Source organism: Bombyx mandarina, chromosome 25 (assembly GCF_030267445.1).
Source record: "Bombyx mandarina strain Sakado chromosome 25, ASM3026744v2".
NCBI classification, from domain to species: Eukaryota; Metazoa; Arthropoda; class Insecta; order Lepidoptera; family Bombycidae; genus Bombyx; species Bombyx mandarina.
In genome coordinates, this window is record NC_143231.1 from 383,734 (window position 1) to 401,155 (window position 17,422).

The 17,422-nt window shown below is 37.4% G+C and overlaps 3 protein-coding genes across 7 annotated transcripts in view; 1 reads left to right on the top strand and 2 right to left on the bottom strand.

Annotated features, from left to right (window-relative positions):
* PKD (serine/threonine-protein kinase D3) overlaps positions 1-17,422 on the top strand; it is a 130,171-nt gene that overhangs the window by 41,563 nt on the left and 71,186 nt on the right. For 2 of the 4 annotated variants that reach the window (XM_089738405.1, XM_089738406.1), the window contains one exon: positions 14,384-14,425. The exons of the other annotated variants lie outside the window; for them this stretch is intronic. The gene's annotated coding sequence lies outside the window, so the exon portion shown is untranslated. The remainder of the gene's footprint in view (positions 1-14,383; positions 14,426-17,422) is intronic. 4 annotated transcript variants of the gene reach the window in all.
* On the bottom strand, positions 2,981-10,170 carry cce-6 (carboxyl/cholinesterase 6). The gene is made up of 7 exons (XM_089738410.1): positions 9,820-10,170; positions 6,285-6,451; positions 5,336-5,649; positions 5,039-5,251; positions 3,791-4,600; positions 3,555-3,719; positions 2,981-3,438 (listed from the first exon to the last, which is right to left on the bottom strand). Exons 1-7 carry the CDS (start codon positions 9,929-9,931, stop codon positions 3,384-3,386), a joined length of 1,836 nt encoding a protein of 611 aa, XP_089594536.1. The 5' UTR covers positions 9,932-10,170; the 3' UTR covers positions 2,981-3,383.
* Positions 10,306-17,108, bottom strand: LOC114243375 (carboxylesterase 5A-like). Of its 2 annotated transcripts, none has more exons than XM_089738415.1 (6): positions 16,873-17,108; positions 14,262-14,540; positions 13,454-13,674; positions 11,179-11,883; positions 10,773-11,021; positions 10,306-10,577 (listed from the first exon to the last, which is right to left on the bottom strand). In XM_089738415.1, exons 2-6 carry the CDS (start codon positions 14,418-14,420, stop codon positions 10,400-10,402), a joined length of 1,512 nt encoding a protein of 503 aa, XP_089594541.1. In that variant the 5' UTR covers positions 14,421-14,540; positions 16,873-17,108; the 3' UTR covers positions 10,306-10,399. The 2 variants fall into 2 exon arrangements, with proteins under 2 accessions (XP_089594541.1, XP_089594540.1); XM_089738414.1 differs by having other exon boundaries at positions 16,868-17,108.

Below are 17,422 nucleotides of genomic sequence, written 5' to 3' on the forward strand. Positions count from 1 at the left end.
TCATGTTTAATTTAAAAAACCCTTTAAACCAACGCCTAGGTTTCGTAACAGCTGAAGAGTTAAAGGATTCCTTTGAACACTTGTGTGCCATGGCTCAAAGACAAACTTTTCCATTACAATACAAATTGCTAATACAACACAAGATACTAAACACTAAATTTAAAATTTTGTCACTTTCGCGCCGGTTTATATCGCGTCGCGGTAAGCCGGCGGAAATATTCTCCGACAATGATGGTCGAAATTTCGTGGGGACAGCTAAAGAACTACACATACTTAAGAACTAACAATGCCTCTCTTTCTGACTTTGCTGCTCAAGAAGGAATCAAACTTCATTTCATTCCCGCTTACTCTCCTCACTTCGGTGGTCTTTGGGAATCGGGTATAAAATCCGCTAAACACCACATCAAGCGTGTGATAGGCAATAGCCATCTAACCTTTGAGGAACTACAAACTTTATTTGCATAAGTGGAGGCAATACTTAACAGCCGTCCCTTGGGTCCTTTATCCTCCAGTCCTGACGACCTTTTACCTTTGTCCCCAGGACACTTCCTCATTGGACGACCACTAACATCGTTTCCATCCCCTGATGTTCAAAATTTGAACTCAAACAAGCTGCAACGCTATCAACGTCTTGAACAAATGCGACAACATTTCTGGACAAGATGGCAAAGAGAATATATCTACGAATTACAACAACGGCAAAGATGGACCCAAGAAACTGCAAATGTCAAAATTGGTGATCTTGTTTTAATAAAAGAAGATAACACGCCACCATTATGCTGGTGCCTTGGAAGGGTTTCGCAGAGGTTCCCAGGACCTGATGGCATAACCAGAGTGGCGGAAATCCATACTGCGACGGGGAGCATACGGCGGTCACTCATTCGCCTTAGTCCTCTATTCAATGGCCAAGAAACCTAGGAGTGTTGAAAGAAGACTTTCAACGGGGGGGAGTATGTCGCGGCGCCTGACTCATTTAGCACAGCAAGCTAGCCAAAACGTCATACCAGAATATTTATTACTACCGGCACCGCGCGCTGACAGCATTCAACGATATTCTTAAGATACCTCACAATAATCATTATTGGCACAAGATCCTTCCTTTTCGAGAAAGGTCACATTCATACATTCATCGTCGAACAATCACGACTAAAGCATTGTAAATTGTAATTAAAGCAAGTAGCAAGCATTGAATTGGTTTTATTATAGAAGCAATAAAGCCAGTGTCTCGCGTAGACACAGTTAATTTATATTTCTATCTTTGAAACAAAAAAAAATCGCTTTTATGAACGTTACTATGATACGAAAAAAATGCAACCTTGACGTGGATTCGCAATGTCTTCCTCGTATTATAATTTTTACACGCTTTATTTTATTTTTCTATTGCCGTTTCATCCAGATGAATGAATACACGGCCCGCATAATGGTCAGTGGTTACCGTTGCTAATGGACGTTAGCAATGCCAGGGGCAGAGCCACGCCGCTGCCTACGCTGAAATACAAAGTTTCACTATTTTTTTTTTTTTTTTTTTTATTGCTTAGATGAGTGGACGAGCTCACAGCCCACCTGGTGTTAAGTGGTTACTGGAGCCCATAGACATCTACAACGTAAATGCGCCACCCACCTTGAGATATAAGTTCTAAGGTCTCAATTATAGTTACAACGGCTGCCCCACCCTTCAAACCGAAACGCATTCTGCTTCACGGCAGAAATAGGCAGGGTGGTGGTACCTACCCGCGCGGACTCACAAGAGGTCCTACCACCAGTAATTACGCAAATTATAATTTTGCGGGTTTCGTTTTTATTACACGATGTTATTCCTTCACCGTGGAAATCAATCGTGAACATTTGTTGAGTACGTATTTCATTAGAAAAATTGGTACCCGCCTGCGGGATTTGAACACCGATGCATCGCTTCAACACGAATGCACCGGACGTCTTATCCATTAGGCCACGACGACTTCAAAACGCGAAGTTGGGTTTCAACACCAAGGCCAGCTGTTGCTTTACGTGTACCCACGTGTACGGATCATCGGACCATCTCAGTGGATCGCGATTACGATCCGATGGTGGATTCGGAGAAGCACTGTCCTTGTTATGACTGGTATTAGCATATTCTCTCAAGTTAGGCCCTTGATTGAGCTCACTACTCGCGCGAAGCTGGAATAGCCCCTTAGGGTACTAGCGAATAAGCAGGGATAAAAGTAACTCATTGACAGTACGACATTTCATATCGATTCACATTTTTGTTTCACCTTCTAAAACTAAAACAACTAAGTAAGCGAAAATAAAAATAAAACTAAAATATTTTACCATTACCTTAATATAAACTCAATGTACATTCAGTCAAAAAAGTATCTGGAGTGGATTTGTTAATGGTTCCGAACTCTTTTTTTGGTTTTATTTGTTCTCCTTAAATGGGCACAACTATTTGGCACAAAAAGCGTTAAAAAAGGCCGAGATATAATGGAAGATGAATCAAAACCGAAAAAAAACAAATTCGACCAAAAGTCAAAGTTATGCTGACTCTTCTTTGACTATCGCGATGTTGTCGGGAGATTCTACACTAAATAGAAAATATTATTTGATTGTTATGCGTCATTTCAGAGAGAAAATTTGACGAAAAGGCCAAATTTGTGGGAAAACTTCAGAGGTGTCAAGGGACACCCGGATGGAACGAAGTTCCTTTCGATTAATTAGTGAAGGAATTGTAATTTTTTTTTAAAGTTATAATAATAAATTACGGCATTATGAAGAAGAAAAAAACAATACTATGAACTAAATTACTATTGTTGAAACGCTATCTCGAGAAACTGTACTCATTACGCGGACCAATCGGATACGAGCAATGTCACGCGATAAGCGCCTACACGTTGATTGGTCAGAATGACGGATCTAAAAAGTGTCGTGACAACTTTTCGTAAGAATTTTTTCCGTCTAGCCCCCTTTCACAACGCGCGATAAGGAACTTCGTTCCAAAAATCTTAGATTTTGCTCCACGATAATACGCCTTCGCACAAGGCTCTCATCGTGAACGAATTTTTGACCAAAAACTCAACAAATGCCAACAAGCAATCACCGAATTGACTAGATATTGGGTCAGACTATTTCTCTTTTTTCTTCTTCCTAAACTCAAATTACCACTTCGTGGCACCCGTTTTCATTCGGTAGAATACAAATAGGAATCCACGGCGAGAACTGAACACAATTCCGTATGTGTTTCAAAAATGTTTAGATGATTGAATTATTAATTGAGGTGTATGGTTTCTAAAGGAGCATATTTTAATGGTGATAAAATAAATTTGGATGGATGACTAATATTTCATGCTTTATTGATATTTTCCTGGTACTTTCTTGACAGAGTATTATTACTATGTTTCAGACAGTTACTCGTTCATACTAAGTTTCTTTTTTTGCTCCTTAAGGATTTCTGACTGCATTCTGAAACGATTTGTTGATAAAATATAATGAGAATAATTATTTTATAATTAACTTGGTATGGACTAATTATTTACAGATCAGACGTTATAAATATTTTGGAAAAATAAATAGGTCACCTGACTTGATCGTCTACACCGTCATGGAATTCCACCATGTCCTTCAACTGCTTTGGTAATGAAGACATGTTATAAACGTTGGGCTCCTTGATAACTTGAAACATCAACTGTTCTTCGTTAATGGGAGGCCACCGAGGATCATCACGCTTATTGCATGTAGGATTACTGAAATCAAAAATCACATCAGAGTCAACAAGAGGATAGTCCAATACAGTGGCAGGAAGGTCAATACTAACTTGCATCTTACGTAGTTACTGAATAAAGTAGACATCCAATCCCTCATTTGGTCATCTCTGGTTTTAGGAGGCACTGACACTTGACTTCCGAGAAACGTGGTAGTATGGAACACGTACGTCAGATCCTCGACATGAGCAGTTCCTTTGTAGCTTAACCAGTTGGCTCTCTTTGTAATGCTGAAGTCGCTTTCATACGAAAACTCGTAAAAATATGTCGGCGCCGAATTCAAAAATATTCTCCATTGTGCCAGTTTGATCATAGGATATTGAAAGTATATATCCGTCACGCTTTTTACGAATCCATCCACTGTGGGCTCACCGTCAAAATATCTTTTCCCCACGAATATTCCTTTGGCTGAAGCTTCTTGTGGGGGCAACTCGTACGCCAGTCTTGGCGATAAAATAACTGCCGGATTACTTTTATAACGGTCCACAATATTGTAAATAGTGATTATCCATTTGAAATATTCACCTTCATCCTTATTGAAACCCATTAGTAAGGGAATGTCCTTGCCCACACCTTGACTTATTAAAGTAATCGGATCATCGTCAATGATCCTGGTATAATCATGACCCTCTTTCTCTACAACCGGAACGAACGAAGTTAAACCCGCTCTGTATTGCACAACGTCATTGGCTCTCATAATATCATCTAACGGTAATTCAGTTAACGTCTGATGAATTTCATCAGACGTTAACTCGGTAGAGTTTAAACCTAGTTCTCCGAGAAACATGTCGGAGATATATTTAGCATATATTGGGGAAGAGCTATAGAAGTTTGGTATAGCGGTACCGCTCATTATAATAGCTCTGAAACACAAAAACAATTTATTTATTTAATATGTGTAAGCTTATTAATTGAGTTTCCGGTACATGATATCAATCTTTTATAGAACATATTATGGTAGATATACACTTTTGTAACTTGAGAAATTTAAATACTTTAACGCCTACGAAATGTTAAGGAGCAATATTGAAATTTTTATTTATGTTTGCCTACACCATACACACTACAAAAATCGCCGTGCCAAGCTAACTTGTTCGCAACGTAAAAATTGAGAAAAAAACTGTATAAAGAAAATACAAGCACCAGATCGATTTTGGAAATTTTATTCAAGAAACCCAAGCATTCAACAAGCCATATATAACCTTATGTGGTTACTATTAGCTCAAGCAATGCCAGGGGCCGAGCTAAGCCACTGCCTACAAAAACTTTGACAGTAACAGGAAAGAAAGAGAAATACTTACTTGTTGAATAGTCCTTTGGAGGCCCGAGACAACATGAGAAGATGTACTGATGCTGCTCCAGCACTTTCTCCAAGTATTGTCACTCGCTTAGGGTCTCCCCCGAATACTTTTGCATTTCTCTGCACCCACTTTAGCAGCGTCACCATGTCTCGCAGTCCATTATTACCAGGAATCTTATGAGAAGCTAGAGACAGGTATCCGAAAATGGCCAATCTAATATACAAATATTACTCATTAGGCACTGTGTAAAACGACATTAATTCATTTTATTACAAAGTTTAATGAATTTTAATTCACCTGTAATTAAAATTTACTACAATGACATCTTTTAACATCAACAATTCCGGTCCATGCAAATCTCTATTGCCAGATCCAGTTTGGAACCCACCACCGTGGATATTCACCAATATGGGCAGGGAATTGTCTTCGCAAAGTTCATCGCTGTTCAGAGTCGCAGACGCCGGTACAAACATATTAGCATAAATACAGTTTTCACTCATTCCTTTGCGTTTGACGGTAATACTGCCGTAAATAGTATCTCTCGACGGACAGGCCGGCCCTTCTTCGTAAGCATAGAACGGTTCAGACCATGGCTCAAGTGGCTCCAGTTCCTGAAATAAAACACTGTAAAATCACCAAGTACACCAACTACTCCAATATAATGTCTCTTTTGAAACTGCCACATATAAATGTTTCGAGATAGAAATACTTTTTTCTTTCTTTCTTTTCCTACCTAAGCTGGTAGCATTAGAAGGCTATGCCAGAGTCACCGAGCGAGTATGTGCGCTCACGGGGCTCTAACCTAAGGACGTTGCTAACAGCAAAAGCAGTGCTACGCAGAATCTACTGACGGATCGGAAACGCGACCCATTGACAAGATCCGGCGAGAAATTAAGTGCGCTGTGTCTATGGGTTGAATTGCTCGTCGAGACTATCGTCGCAAGCGACGGGTTCGACGAGAACGATGACCGGTGCTTGGGGTACCTAAAAGCACTGTTAGTGGATCGCGAGAATCGGAAATGACGTGTTTTGGGCGACGTCGACTGTTTACCATCAGAAATACTCAAGATCAAACTAATCAATTCTCAGCTCGACGCGTTGCGAAAGAAGGATGTAGCCATCGCCCGGTCGACTTTATGTACCAAGATTAGAAGTCCGGTCAATAAAAACTTAAACAGAGGGACCGTGGGTTTGGCTGCTTATCTACATCAATAAATATACATGTAATGTAATACGTGAAACTAACAGAAAATCTTCTGGCGCCTACGGGTGGCTTCGCATACGGAATGCCCTGGAAACTGAAGTATTTTGTATTTTTGTTTGCGCTCTCCTCTCTCCCGCACACAGGTCCCGAGTCTAACTTCACGAGCACATCACATTTTTTACTGAAGGACTCTGCATATATCGCTGAACCTAAGATAAGCAATAATAATACAAACATTGAAATTCTAAGATGCGGCTTCGATGGACCTTAAAACCACTCTATTTAAAGGGGAATGCCCACTCTCCATAGTGTGCTAGGCCCAAGATGGACATCAAATATTACTATAAAAATGTACTGATTCAAATTCTTAAATGTATTGGATATCTAAAAAATATATTGAAATTGACGCCACTATTATAAAAAATATAATAAAAATAAAAACTCGTTTTGAGGTTAATTTTCTATATAAATAAGTGTCGGATTGTGAGATACTTCAAGAACTTTTCTTTTCTTAATGTTTGAGATGTTCCTAATGTATTTTTATCCAATAGGGTATAAAAACACACTTCATTCTTTAAATATCTATATTTTCTTCATCTTCATACACAATTAGTATCATCTAAAAATAGCAAAAGAGAGCATATACACGTTTTTAAATCACGGTCAGGGTAAAACCACAATTCACACAATGTTTTTTAGTCGTAGTGTGAAACGTTATTGGTAAAAGTAAAATAAATCGAAGAAAAAATCAAAACACATCCATTTTGTACGCAAGCACAACACCACAAGCAGCAAGCGAAGTGTCAGTCAGTCAGATTAAGTTCAGTGTTGTCAGTATAAAGAAAAATAATTACATGAAATTCATAGATCGATTTTTTTTTAAATAACCGATAATTGATTTATATCTTAATCTTTTTTTTACGAGTACACATTATTTTTTATGTTTTTGTTTTAGTTGTACATATTTAAATAACAATACTAGTAAAGTTTTTTTTATTGCTTAGATGGGTGGGCGAGCTCACAGCCACCCTGGTGTTGCTAAGTGGTTACTCGAGCCCACATACATCTACAACGTAAATGCGCCACCCACCTTGAGATATAAGTTCTAAGGTCTCAAGTATAGTTACAAGTTAAAGACCACTGGGTATGTCTTCGATGTTATTTTATGTGCATAAAATCCATTAAAATCGATTGATTAATGATAATACTGAAATGATTTATTTATGTTTTATTTATATACTCAAAATATTTACTTCATACGTAAAAGGTTTTGAAGCTGGCAATATTTTTCCCGCAAAAATAAAAATCCTTGTTTTTCAATAGAGTTACTTTTTTTAAACTACTTATTGTAAACTGTAGTGGCGCTTATTTGCAAGAAAGTAAATGCATATTTATTTATGACAAAATTAATGCACTAAGTATTTTTTTCTATAATCTATTGTCCGCTTTAGGCCTAAAATGGGCATTCCCCTTTATGTTCTTTCCATTATTACCTTAGAATATTATATAATAGGATACTACAATCATGATTCACTTAGTTCTTTATTTCCTCGCGTTGAACAGCAAAAATAATTTAAAACTATAATTTATTATGTCTCAGAACTTCTTAACCAAATTTTTTTTTTAATTCATGCATTGTTAATTAATACTTATAAAGTATGTTCTTCTCTAAGTGAATTAACAATAAACACATATCGACTACCCAATAGACCAGCGGTCGGGGATCTTTTTTAATTATTACCCCAAAATATTTTTGTGTAAGTTGATATTACCCCATGGGGAAGAACAAAAAAAAAGAAATCGCTTCTTTTTAGCATCTTTCATAATATATTATAGTCCCCATGATAATTTTGAAAAAAAAAACATAATTTATTCAATTTATTAATGTAATACCTAGTTATACATAACGCTTTAGGCGTTTAGTAGTGCTAGTAATGCTAGTAATATATAACGCTGTAAGTTTCACTTCAATATAAAATATACTAAAAAGTATCTATACTATTTTTTTATTTTATTTCAATTTTTTTTTTTTATTGCCCTAGTAGGCAGATGAGCATACGGCCCACCTGATGGTTAGTGGTTACCGTCGCCCATGGACTTCAGCAATGCCAGGGGCAGAACCAAGCCGCTGCTTACCGCTTAATACTCTCCACAAGCCTCGTTTGAAGAAGGACATGTCATAGCGCTCGGGAAACACCGTGGAGGGGAGCTCATTCCATAGCCGGAATCCATACTAAAAAATATACTATTAAATATAAGTAAAGTATCACAAAAGTTTCATTTTTACCCCCCAAAATTTCATTTTACCCCGGTTCCCCTACCGCTGCAATAGATAGTGTGGTTCATAGTTAGCATAGCAAGCAACCCACTCCGAAAGCTTGCGATCAATTTAAATATTGCTCGTGTTGAGTCGTCTGGGAGTGATGTGTTTAATAAAACAGACTGCACGGCGGTACCGAACAAAACCAGTTTACAATATAACGATGTTATTGCAACTAGCGCACGAATCGATTTTATTACTGTTGAATTCAGACAACGCATTACATTGTTTGAAACTCATTAACAATACGTCAACGTATTAGTCTAACATCTCAAGGTAGATCGACCTTCACCCATTCGATAACAAGGGGAAAATTTAACAAATAAAATATATTTCGTACATAGTAATACATCGCCTTCTCGCATTAAAACTGTATAATCTCAAAACTTGCTAATTTTATAGGAGAGTGTTTTAAAGGTCTGAAACATGTGAAATTGTTTATATTAATCATCTTTGCAACATTAACTTTTTATTTTTTACCAGTTACATTATCTGTCTTTTAAAGTAAGATAAAATTATGTATTAATTTAGTTAATAGTAAGCAAAAACATAGGTAATCTAAAAAAAACGCTCTTTTGACAGTATTTATGAGAAAAATACTGGTGTTACCAAATGATTCCGCATATTAACTCAAATTCGAATATTTTTGGAAATTGTACACTTTTAATGCGAAAAGACGACATGTTCGTAATAGGTTTGCTGTAAAAAAAGTTGATGGCTATGATTAATTAAAATTATATACTTTTTTGCTTGTCTATACCACGAATAGAAAGCATGCGCACTCTCTCATATTTTAAAGACACTCTTTTCTCACACGCTAGAACGAAAAGATACACAGGAGACGGAAAACAATACAACAAAACTTCAATACATGTCCATTTCCAATTTAAAACTAGCGCAAATGTTAAATAGTGTATAATAAATGTAGGTAGAGTACACAAAACAGAATCGACTCCATAGTTCGAAATGTGGAACAAAACTACAATAACACAAAAACTAATTCTAATTAAACTGGCTTACGTTAGATACTTGCACAATGATTGGTTGATTGATTGAGAAGTCGGCTATAAATAGGCACAGAAAAAACAATTGAACGTCGCTTTTTTCCGCCGAAACTATATTCAATCATCATAATATTTCTGAGATTTGATGTCAGGGAATAAGAAAGGAAGCTAGCTCTCTTCTATAGTGGAACTATCTAGGCTTAAAGGTAGCAAATTATTAAATAAAAAAGGTAATCAAAAAGCACTTACGCACCAATTAAAATCAGGGTAATTGAACTGACAGTGTAGAACATTGTAGAATCAGAAATAGTACTGACGCAGTCACGCCTTGCTTTTTTATAATATACTCGTTGTGCGGTGTACATGTAATTCAAGTATGTGTGTATTTAAAGATTACTTAACTATTATGTATGTATTTGAGAATTATTTTTACGAAACACTGTGCTTCTACAGTTCTGACGTCTACTGATAATCAAGGCTAGACCAGCGCAGTAACGTAGTGCCGGGTATCCTGCGTTATCTAATAATATACCTAATTAACATGTGTGTGCATATTCATTAAAGTAATTGGCAGAGCAGAGATAATTTAAAATTTAAATCCTAAGTTAGTGCGATTTGCGCTCACGATCAAACCCATTACTGAAGGCTTTTTAAACATCTCGTTTGAATAAGATCCAATTTTTCAACTCCGGTTAAACAAAAGCTCAATAAAACGGAATATAAATGATCTTAAGTCACTTTATTATTTCGTCTTTGTTAATAAAAACACATGTTGATTAATTGAAATATAAAATATCAGTCCGTCAATTCAGTTTCATAGAGATATCCCTGTCTCAATTCCTTGGAAGTCTATTTCTAGAATAATAATACTTGTCATAAATTTCTTCCCAAAATTTTGAAGTCTTCTCGTGAGGGTAGTCGATCATCTTAGGTTCAACGCCGATATCGAGTAGGCGAGGGTTTTCGTAATTCATTGGATCCCAGTCAAGTGGTTGTCGGTGAGTTGGATTTCTGTAAATAAATTTAAAAAAATTACTCATTAATAAAATATACACTATTTTTAATGCTTAACAAAAGAGATAATTTAGGTTGCCCTTTATATTATTATTAATGTCCGTCAACTAAGTAAATCTTTTGTCACCCTCTCACTCTAGCAAGTTCGACCATCGTAAAAGATATAGAAATCTCATTTTAATGCAAACTCACAAATATATCACGAAGTTGACCCAAAATTGTACCAAAAGGTCTTGGACAAGGCCGTCTTCTTTATCCAGGTTTCGCCCAGAAAATAGATAAGCAAGTTCATCTGAATGAGAGGCTCCGCTTTTCTGGATTCCAGGTTCTTTTTGAACGCCGACTTCCCCAAGGTGTGAAAACGTGTAGAAGTAGACAAGGGATGACACCGCGGCGTGATAACTGGCACTTCGATAAACATGGCTTAAAAAGTATACGTCCCTAAAACACATAAATATAATGTTTTTCATCACTTCTTATCGCATTAGTTATTAAGGATAACTTTTAATGTTTATACTGTATCTTGTAATATGGTTATTTTTGTTTTTACATAACACGCTAAATGAAAGTATTTCAAAGATATATGTGGAAATTTTACCTGTGGTAAGCCAGCAGAGCAGTCATTGTACGATTTCTTCTGAAGTAAATATCTTCGATTTGTCGAGAAACTTGATTCATTTCTCTACTATTTAAAAATTGCAACTCGTATGGCAGTAGAAAGCTAATATCTTTAGTTAATTTATTCATAACCTTAAACTCCTTTAGTAGTGATGCGAATATATACGCTTCATCGCTATTGTAGCCGATTATCATTGGAACAGATTTAGACTTCTTTGTCACGAACAAATCGTAAGGCGTCTCCAAGAAAAACCGCTCCTCATTCTTCAGTGGTTCTTCCAGACAAAGACCAAAAGAGAAATATGGCGTGTTCGATTCACTTGATTTAATAAATAATTCTTCCATTGTGGCATTTAAAAAAACATCGACTAAATCTCGTTTTTTGTCCAAACGCTCTCCAATAACTTTGGCCCTGTCTTTGGCATCATAGTTGAAAGCCCACGGAGCTAATATGCTGCCGCTTTGCAATATAACACCGTGGAACAGTCCATCAGCCATTGGGGTAAGTGTTAATGCTTCCACCATGGCAGCTCCAAAACCCTGGCCCGCGACGACAACTCTTGCCGGGTTTCCTTTGAAAGCAATTATGTTGTCTCTGACCCAGCGTAATGCTGCTATAACGTCTTTTGCGCCTGCATTTCCTGGTATATCTCTTTCGTAGCATAAGAATCCAGGGGCGCCTAACCTAAAAAATGACATTTTCAAAGGTATCAACGGCCATTTTACCGTGACGCACTATCTTCCGGCTTGTTTCTCAGGAACCAGAAGAGGAATTAAACATTAAATTTTCTGGCGGAAATAATCATAAAAAAATTTAACCTTCTAGATTTTTTTTTTTTTTTTTTTTTTTTTTTTTTATTGCTTAGATGGGTGGACGAGCTCACAGCCCACCTGATGTTAAGTGGTTACTGGAGCCCATAGACATCCACAACGTAAATGCGCCACCCACCTTGAGATACAAGTTCTAAGGTCTCAAGTATAGTAACGACGGCTGCCCCACCCTTCAAACCGAAACGCATTACTGCTTCACGGCAGAAATAGGCAGGGTGGTGGTACCCACCCGCGCGGACTCACAAGAGGTCCTACCACCAGTAATTACGCAAATTATAATTTTGCGGGTTTCATTTTTATTACACGATGTTATTCCTTCACCGTGGAAGTCAATCGTGAACATTTGTTGAGTACGTATTTCATTTGAAAAATTGGTACCCGCCTGCGGGATTCGAACACCGGTGCATCGCTCAACACGAATGCACCGGACGTCTTATCCGTTAGGCCACGACGACTACCTGATAAACGTAATCAAAACATACAGCCAAAATTCGTCACTCATCAAAACCAATACGCAACTTCCTGTTGACCTAGAATCATGAACTTTGGCAAGGAACAAGAACTTCTAGCACAAGTAAGGAGAAAAAGGATTTTGTACCTGAAAAGGTCATTATTTATCACGCCAGGAGCGAACGGTCGGTTTCGCTCCCTAATGGCGAGAAAGTGCTACTTTCTCCCCATTTAAAATTGTAATGAATTAGTAAGGGTGCATTTATTTAAGTTTTAGCACTTGACTGATTTATATTATAAATATAAAATTGGTAGTTTACATTTTTTGTTAATTTTCATTAGCATTTTTTTATAGAAAGGTCGTACCTCCAGCTTAATTTTTAATAGGTAGTGATCGGGTGTTTTTATTTTTATTTTTATTGCTTTGGTGGATGGACGAGCTCACGGCCAACCTGTGTTAATTGGTTACCGGAGCCCATAAACATCTACAACGTAAGTGCCGCCACCTAACTTGAGATATAAGTTCTAAGGTCTCAGTTTCTACAGTACAATGTTTGTAATGCGCGTGAGTAACGCTAGCGCTATATCTGAGCAGGGCACTCGCGTTCCGTTACCTCAGGCCATAACCTGTAAGTACTGGTGACTTACGTTTCCGTAGCCTTGTGTGCGAGAAACTTAGATCCCAAAAACCCTCAAGGTGCTATTTTAACACACACTTTTAAGTTACTTAATTACCACTTAATGTAGGCGATCTTCCGGCCCACTCCTCCTACGTAAATTATACTCCGCCCTCGCATCTCAAAGATAGACCATATCGAGCATGTTGTAGCCTTATGGACTCCGGTAACCGCTTGACCAGACGTGGTACCAGACCCTGATGAGCTAGTGCTGACGTTTACTTTATAAAATAAGTAAAACTATAGATGTTTTCTGAAAGTGACGTCTTCTGTACATGATCTCATACATACACGTACCTGTGACGCACAATGACTACAATAATTCCCTTCTTGACCAGTTGTCCAGAGTGATAACTTCCATCTGAACCTGTGACCCAGGCTAGTACAGGCCACGTTGGAGCAGCCGACGTGGGCACGTTGACGTCGAGCTGCAGACACTCCTCGGCGGCGGAGGTTGTTGAACAGCGAGATTCGTGGAACTCTCGTATGTTAGGCCAAACGGGAGCTATGCCGGCTTGCTATAATAGTTGTCAAAATATGATCGAGCTTGTGACTAGGATTAACACATTTTCCTCAACTCGTACTGATGTTTTTTTTTATTGCTTAGATGGGTGGACGAGCTCACAGCCCCTGGTGTTAAGTGGTTACTGGAGCCCATAGACATGTACGATGTAAATGCGCCACAAACCTTGAGATATAAGTTCTAAGGTCTCAGTATAGTTACAACGGCTGCCCCACACTAGGGTGGTGGCACCTACCCGCACGGACTCACAAGAGGACCTACCACCAGTATGTCCACTGTCGAGTAGTCAACACGTCACATGGTTTCACTGATACAATGTGTCATCTATGTGACAAATGTGACAAGCCTCCGTTTTAATACAAAAAAAAAACCTTAACCGACATCACCGATGTAAATGTATCAAATAATTTCGAATCAGTGCACAAAGAATAAATTCCCTCAACCCCCAAAATTTTTAGTTATGGTATGAGTCATTTTGCAGTGGTACCCAAGCTGTAAGGCCCACAAAATAAATTTTATGAATTCAAAAATGAATACAGTTTGTATAAGTCCGTAGTACTAAAATGGTATTTAAGACCTCACCTTAAATATCCCCTTAGGCATCAGAGATCCATAAGGTATACCGCCATACGTCACGTAACCATCTCTGACGCGTCCCCGTATCTTCCCCTGAGCTATACTGATTACATTCTGTTCTGTTCCAGGTATTAGGAACAGCATCACCAGACCCAGTTTTATCATAACCGGTAACGTAAATACCACGATTTATATATGTATGCATATATATCGACGCTTGAAAGGCAAACGTGACTAAGCGACAATGCGTGAACTTTACAGTAGACTAATTTAAAGTTAAAATACCTGGAAACAAAATTTATTTTAACAAATCCACCTGTAGTAGAATCTAGCTAGCTAGTAGCTGTAGGATTGAAATGATTTTAATAGACCTAGAAATATATTTTTTTTGCGCATCGAATATGGTTATTGCCTATCATTTATGTACAAATCAGTTATTGTCGCTTAGTCACTTTTGCCTTTCAAGTGTCGATATATATATTTATAGCAATGTCACTGAAATGTTTAAGAATTGAAATGTCGTGCTCCATTTATTTTCTAATTAACTAATTCAAATGATGTTTCTAATTTCTTGATAAGTCCAAGGAGTTTTAATTTAATTTGTAATTAAGAATTTTAGTTTCGTAATTGTTATATTTTTCGACGTTCATACGAGTCGCGTTGATAATTTATAAACGAATAAAATTCATCTTACTGTTTAATATTACGTCCATTATTTTCTTTTTTACTTTTCCGACGGTTCGAATGCATTACAAGTTTCATGGTCACGGATGACTAAGTTATTCTAGAACGGATTGCGTCTCAGTGTGAAAGATAAGAGTAAAATAAATAATAAATAAATATTTACTAACAATCACGCCACGTTAACTGGTCCCGTGATAAGTTCGTAAAGAACTTGTGTTACAGGTACCAGATAACGGAAATAAATGTAAGATTTTTATTATACACATACATATATTTAACACTCTCACCGCCACCTATATATAGAATTTGTCGGTGCGGCAGGCCGTGCGGTCCGCCGGCGGTCGCAACTATACCTAGCCGTGCAGGCCGTGGTGAAATTTTGTTATATTTTGGCGCGAAACATACGGTGCGCCGGCGACCCGTACGGCCTGCTAATCTCGTTTACTGCAACATATTGGTGGCGTGTCTAACTCGAATATATATGACCCGCCGGCGGACCGTATGGCGGTGAGAGTGTTAATATACATCCATAACCCTGGAAAAGACATTTCATATTAATTTATCATACAAATACCTTTCCTTGGCGGGATTCGAACCCGCGACCCCCTCGTGTAGTGACCATGTCACTTACCACTACACCAGACGACCGTTGAAAGACAAAATATTTCGGATAGATTTATAAAAGACATTGTAGACATTAACAACAACCGAATACACAAGTCTCCAGGGTGCTTAGCGCGAGTTTTTTTACGTTCTCGATAATGTATGCAGTTGGAACAGCACCGCCAGCGCAAACGTAGGAAAACGTTCCAACTCCATACAAATTTCAGCTAACTTATACATTATCGAAAACGTAAAAAAAAAAAAATCGTAAGAAGCACACAGTTTTTCAATATTCTCTGGCCAACTGTGCAAATTTTAACAAAATTCAACAATGTCTATATATAAAAATGAATTGCTGTTCGTTAGTCTCGTTAAAACTCGAGAACGGCTCGACCGATTTGGCTAATTTTGGTCTTGAATTATTTGTGGAAGTCCAGAGAAGGTTTAAAAGGTAGATAAATATGAAAATGCTCGGAATTAAATAAAACAAACAATTTTGTTTTTCCTTTGATGTGTCCCCCGTCGGACGGATTCCTTTTGTTTGTTTTAAGTTTATTTTATACAAAAGTTTAGGTATTTTATTTATAGATTAAGGCTCTACGAAGTCTGCCGGGTCAGCTAGTATTTCATAAAATTATTTGCTATAGAGAACTAGTTGATTCCACGTGTGGTACTTGTGGTTATGATTAGTGCATGGAAAATACCCAAGCTCAGATGGATGGGCCTTGTCTAGCCACCTTTCGTGCTGCAACTTTGTAATTAAAGCTGCATTTACTGTTTAATTTAATGTTTATTATCGTATTATTATTTCATTATTTACAACAGTACAAAACGGTTTTAAGTATTCGGAACTGCTCACTGTGCGTGCGGTTTTAAGGTTCGGTATTACGAGTAGACGGTAGTTAGCGCAATATTATAATGTCGACGAATGACAACTTCGTACTCCGTCACCACGGAACACTGTCAATTATTCTAAACGTTTCAACAAAAGAAAGTAATAAGCACACGATTCTTAATCATACAATTACTCTACAGCTCGCGAACATCGAAGAAAATGTTTAAATATTGTATTTATTTAAAACAATGCTTGGACGAAATTTGGATAGTAATATTAGGCGGCAACAGAAACCGACATATTTCTTTCTATATTACTTCATAACGAGTTAATGAACTTGTATTTAGGCACAGATGGCAGTAATTCTATTAATACACTGCGTAAATAATTAATATAGTGCTAATAATGTTAGCTTTGTAATTTATTTTAACGCTATCCAAGTGGAATATTTCAAAATTAAATGTTTTTCCATAATAATACATATACTTACCTGACATTAAATTAATTAATAAATTTTGCGTGCTGTTTTCAGTACAAAGACTCAAATGCAAGTGCGTTAAAAGTTTATCGGAGTTGAATGGGTGCATCGCTTTGAACACACAAAACATAACGTGTGCTATTAATGTTACATTCATATAGAATAGCATGGATGCTCCACGCGATAGGGAATCGGACAATTATTCAGAAAGTTTTTGAAATAACCCATAGTTAATAACAGATATAAGGGAAATGTTAATCCAACAGAGAATAGATTTCGGCGCGGGTTATTTGCTATCATTGTTTACCGAGGGTTTTGGAATAACTAACAAATACAAAATAACAAATCACCATAATAAATAGTAATCGATTTAAATTTCCGCTGGTGAGTTGTCGCATTTTGTACTAAACCGAACTGGAGTGCGAAAACTTCTTAAATCTGCTTTTAGACTAAGCTATACTATAGTGGCATATAGTATAGCAGCGTATACTTAGCCAATAATATATAGTACAGTAGAGTTTTACTGTTGGTAGTGAGTCCGCGCGGGTGGGCACCACCGCCCTGCCT

Excerpts from the sequence above, each read along its gene's own strand:
- cce-6 (XM_089738410.1), bottom strand. The coding sequence starts at position 9,931 with ATGTACACCGCACAACGAGTATATTATAAAAAAGCAAGGCGTGACTGC. Across the intron at positions 5,650-6,284 it reads TAGGCGCCAGAAGATTTTCT|GAACTGGAGCCACTTGAGCC; the intron begins GTTAGTTTCACG and ends GTTTTATTTCAG. Across the intron at positions 4,601-5,038 it reads TCCAAAGGACTATTCAACAA|AGCTATTATAATGAGCGGTA; the intron begins GTAAGTATTTCT and ends TTTGTGTTTCAG.
- LOC114243375 (XM_089738415.1), bottom strand. The coding sequence starts at position 14,420 with ATGATAAAACTGGGTCTGGTGATGCTGTTCCTAATACCTGGAACAGAA. Across the intron at positions 13,675-14,261 it reads TGCCTAAGGGGATATTTAAG|CAAGCCGGCATAGCTCCCGT; the intron begins GTGAGGTCTTAA and ends CAACTATTATAG. Across the intron at positions 11,022-11,178 it reads GCTCTGCTGGCTTACCACAG|GGACGTATACTTTTTAAGCC; the intron begins GTAAAATTTCCA and ends TATGTGTTTTAG.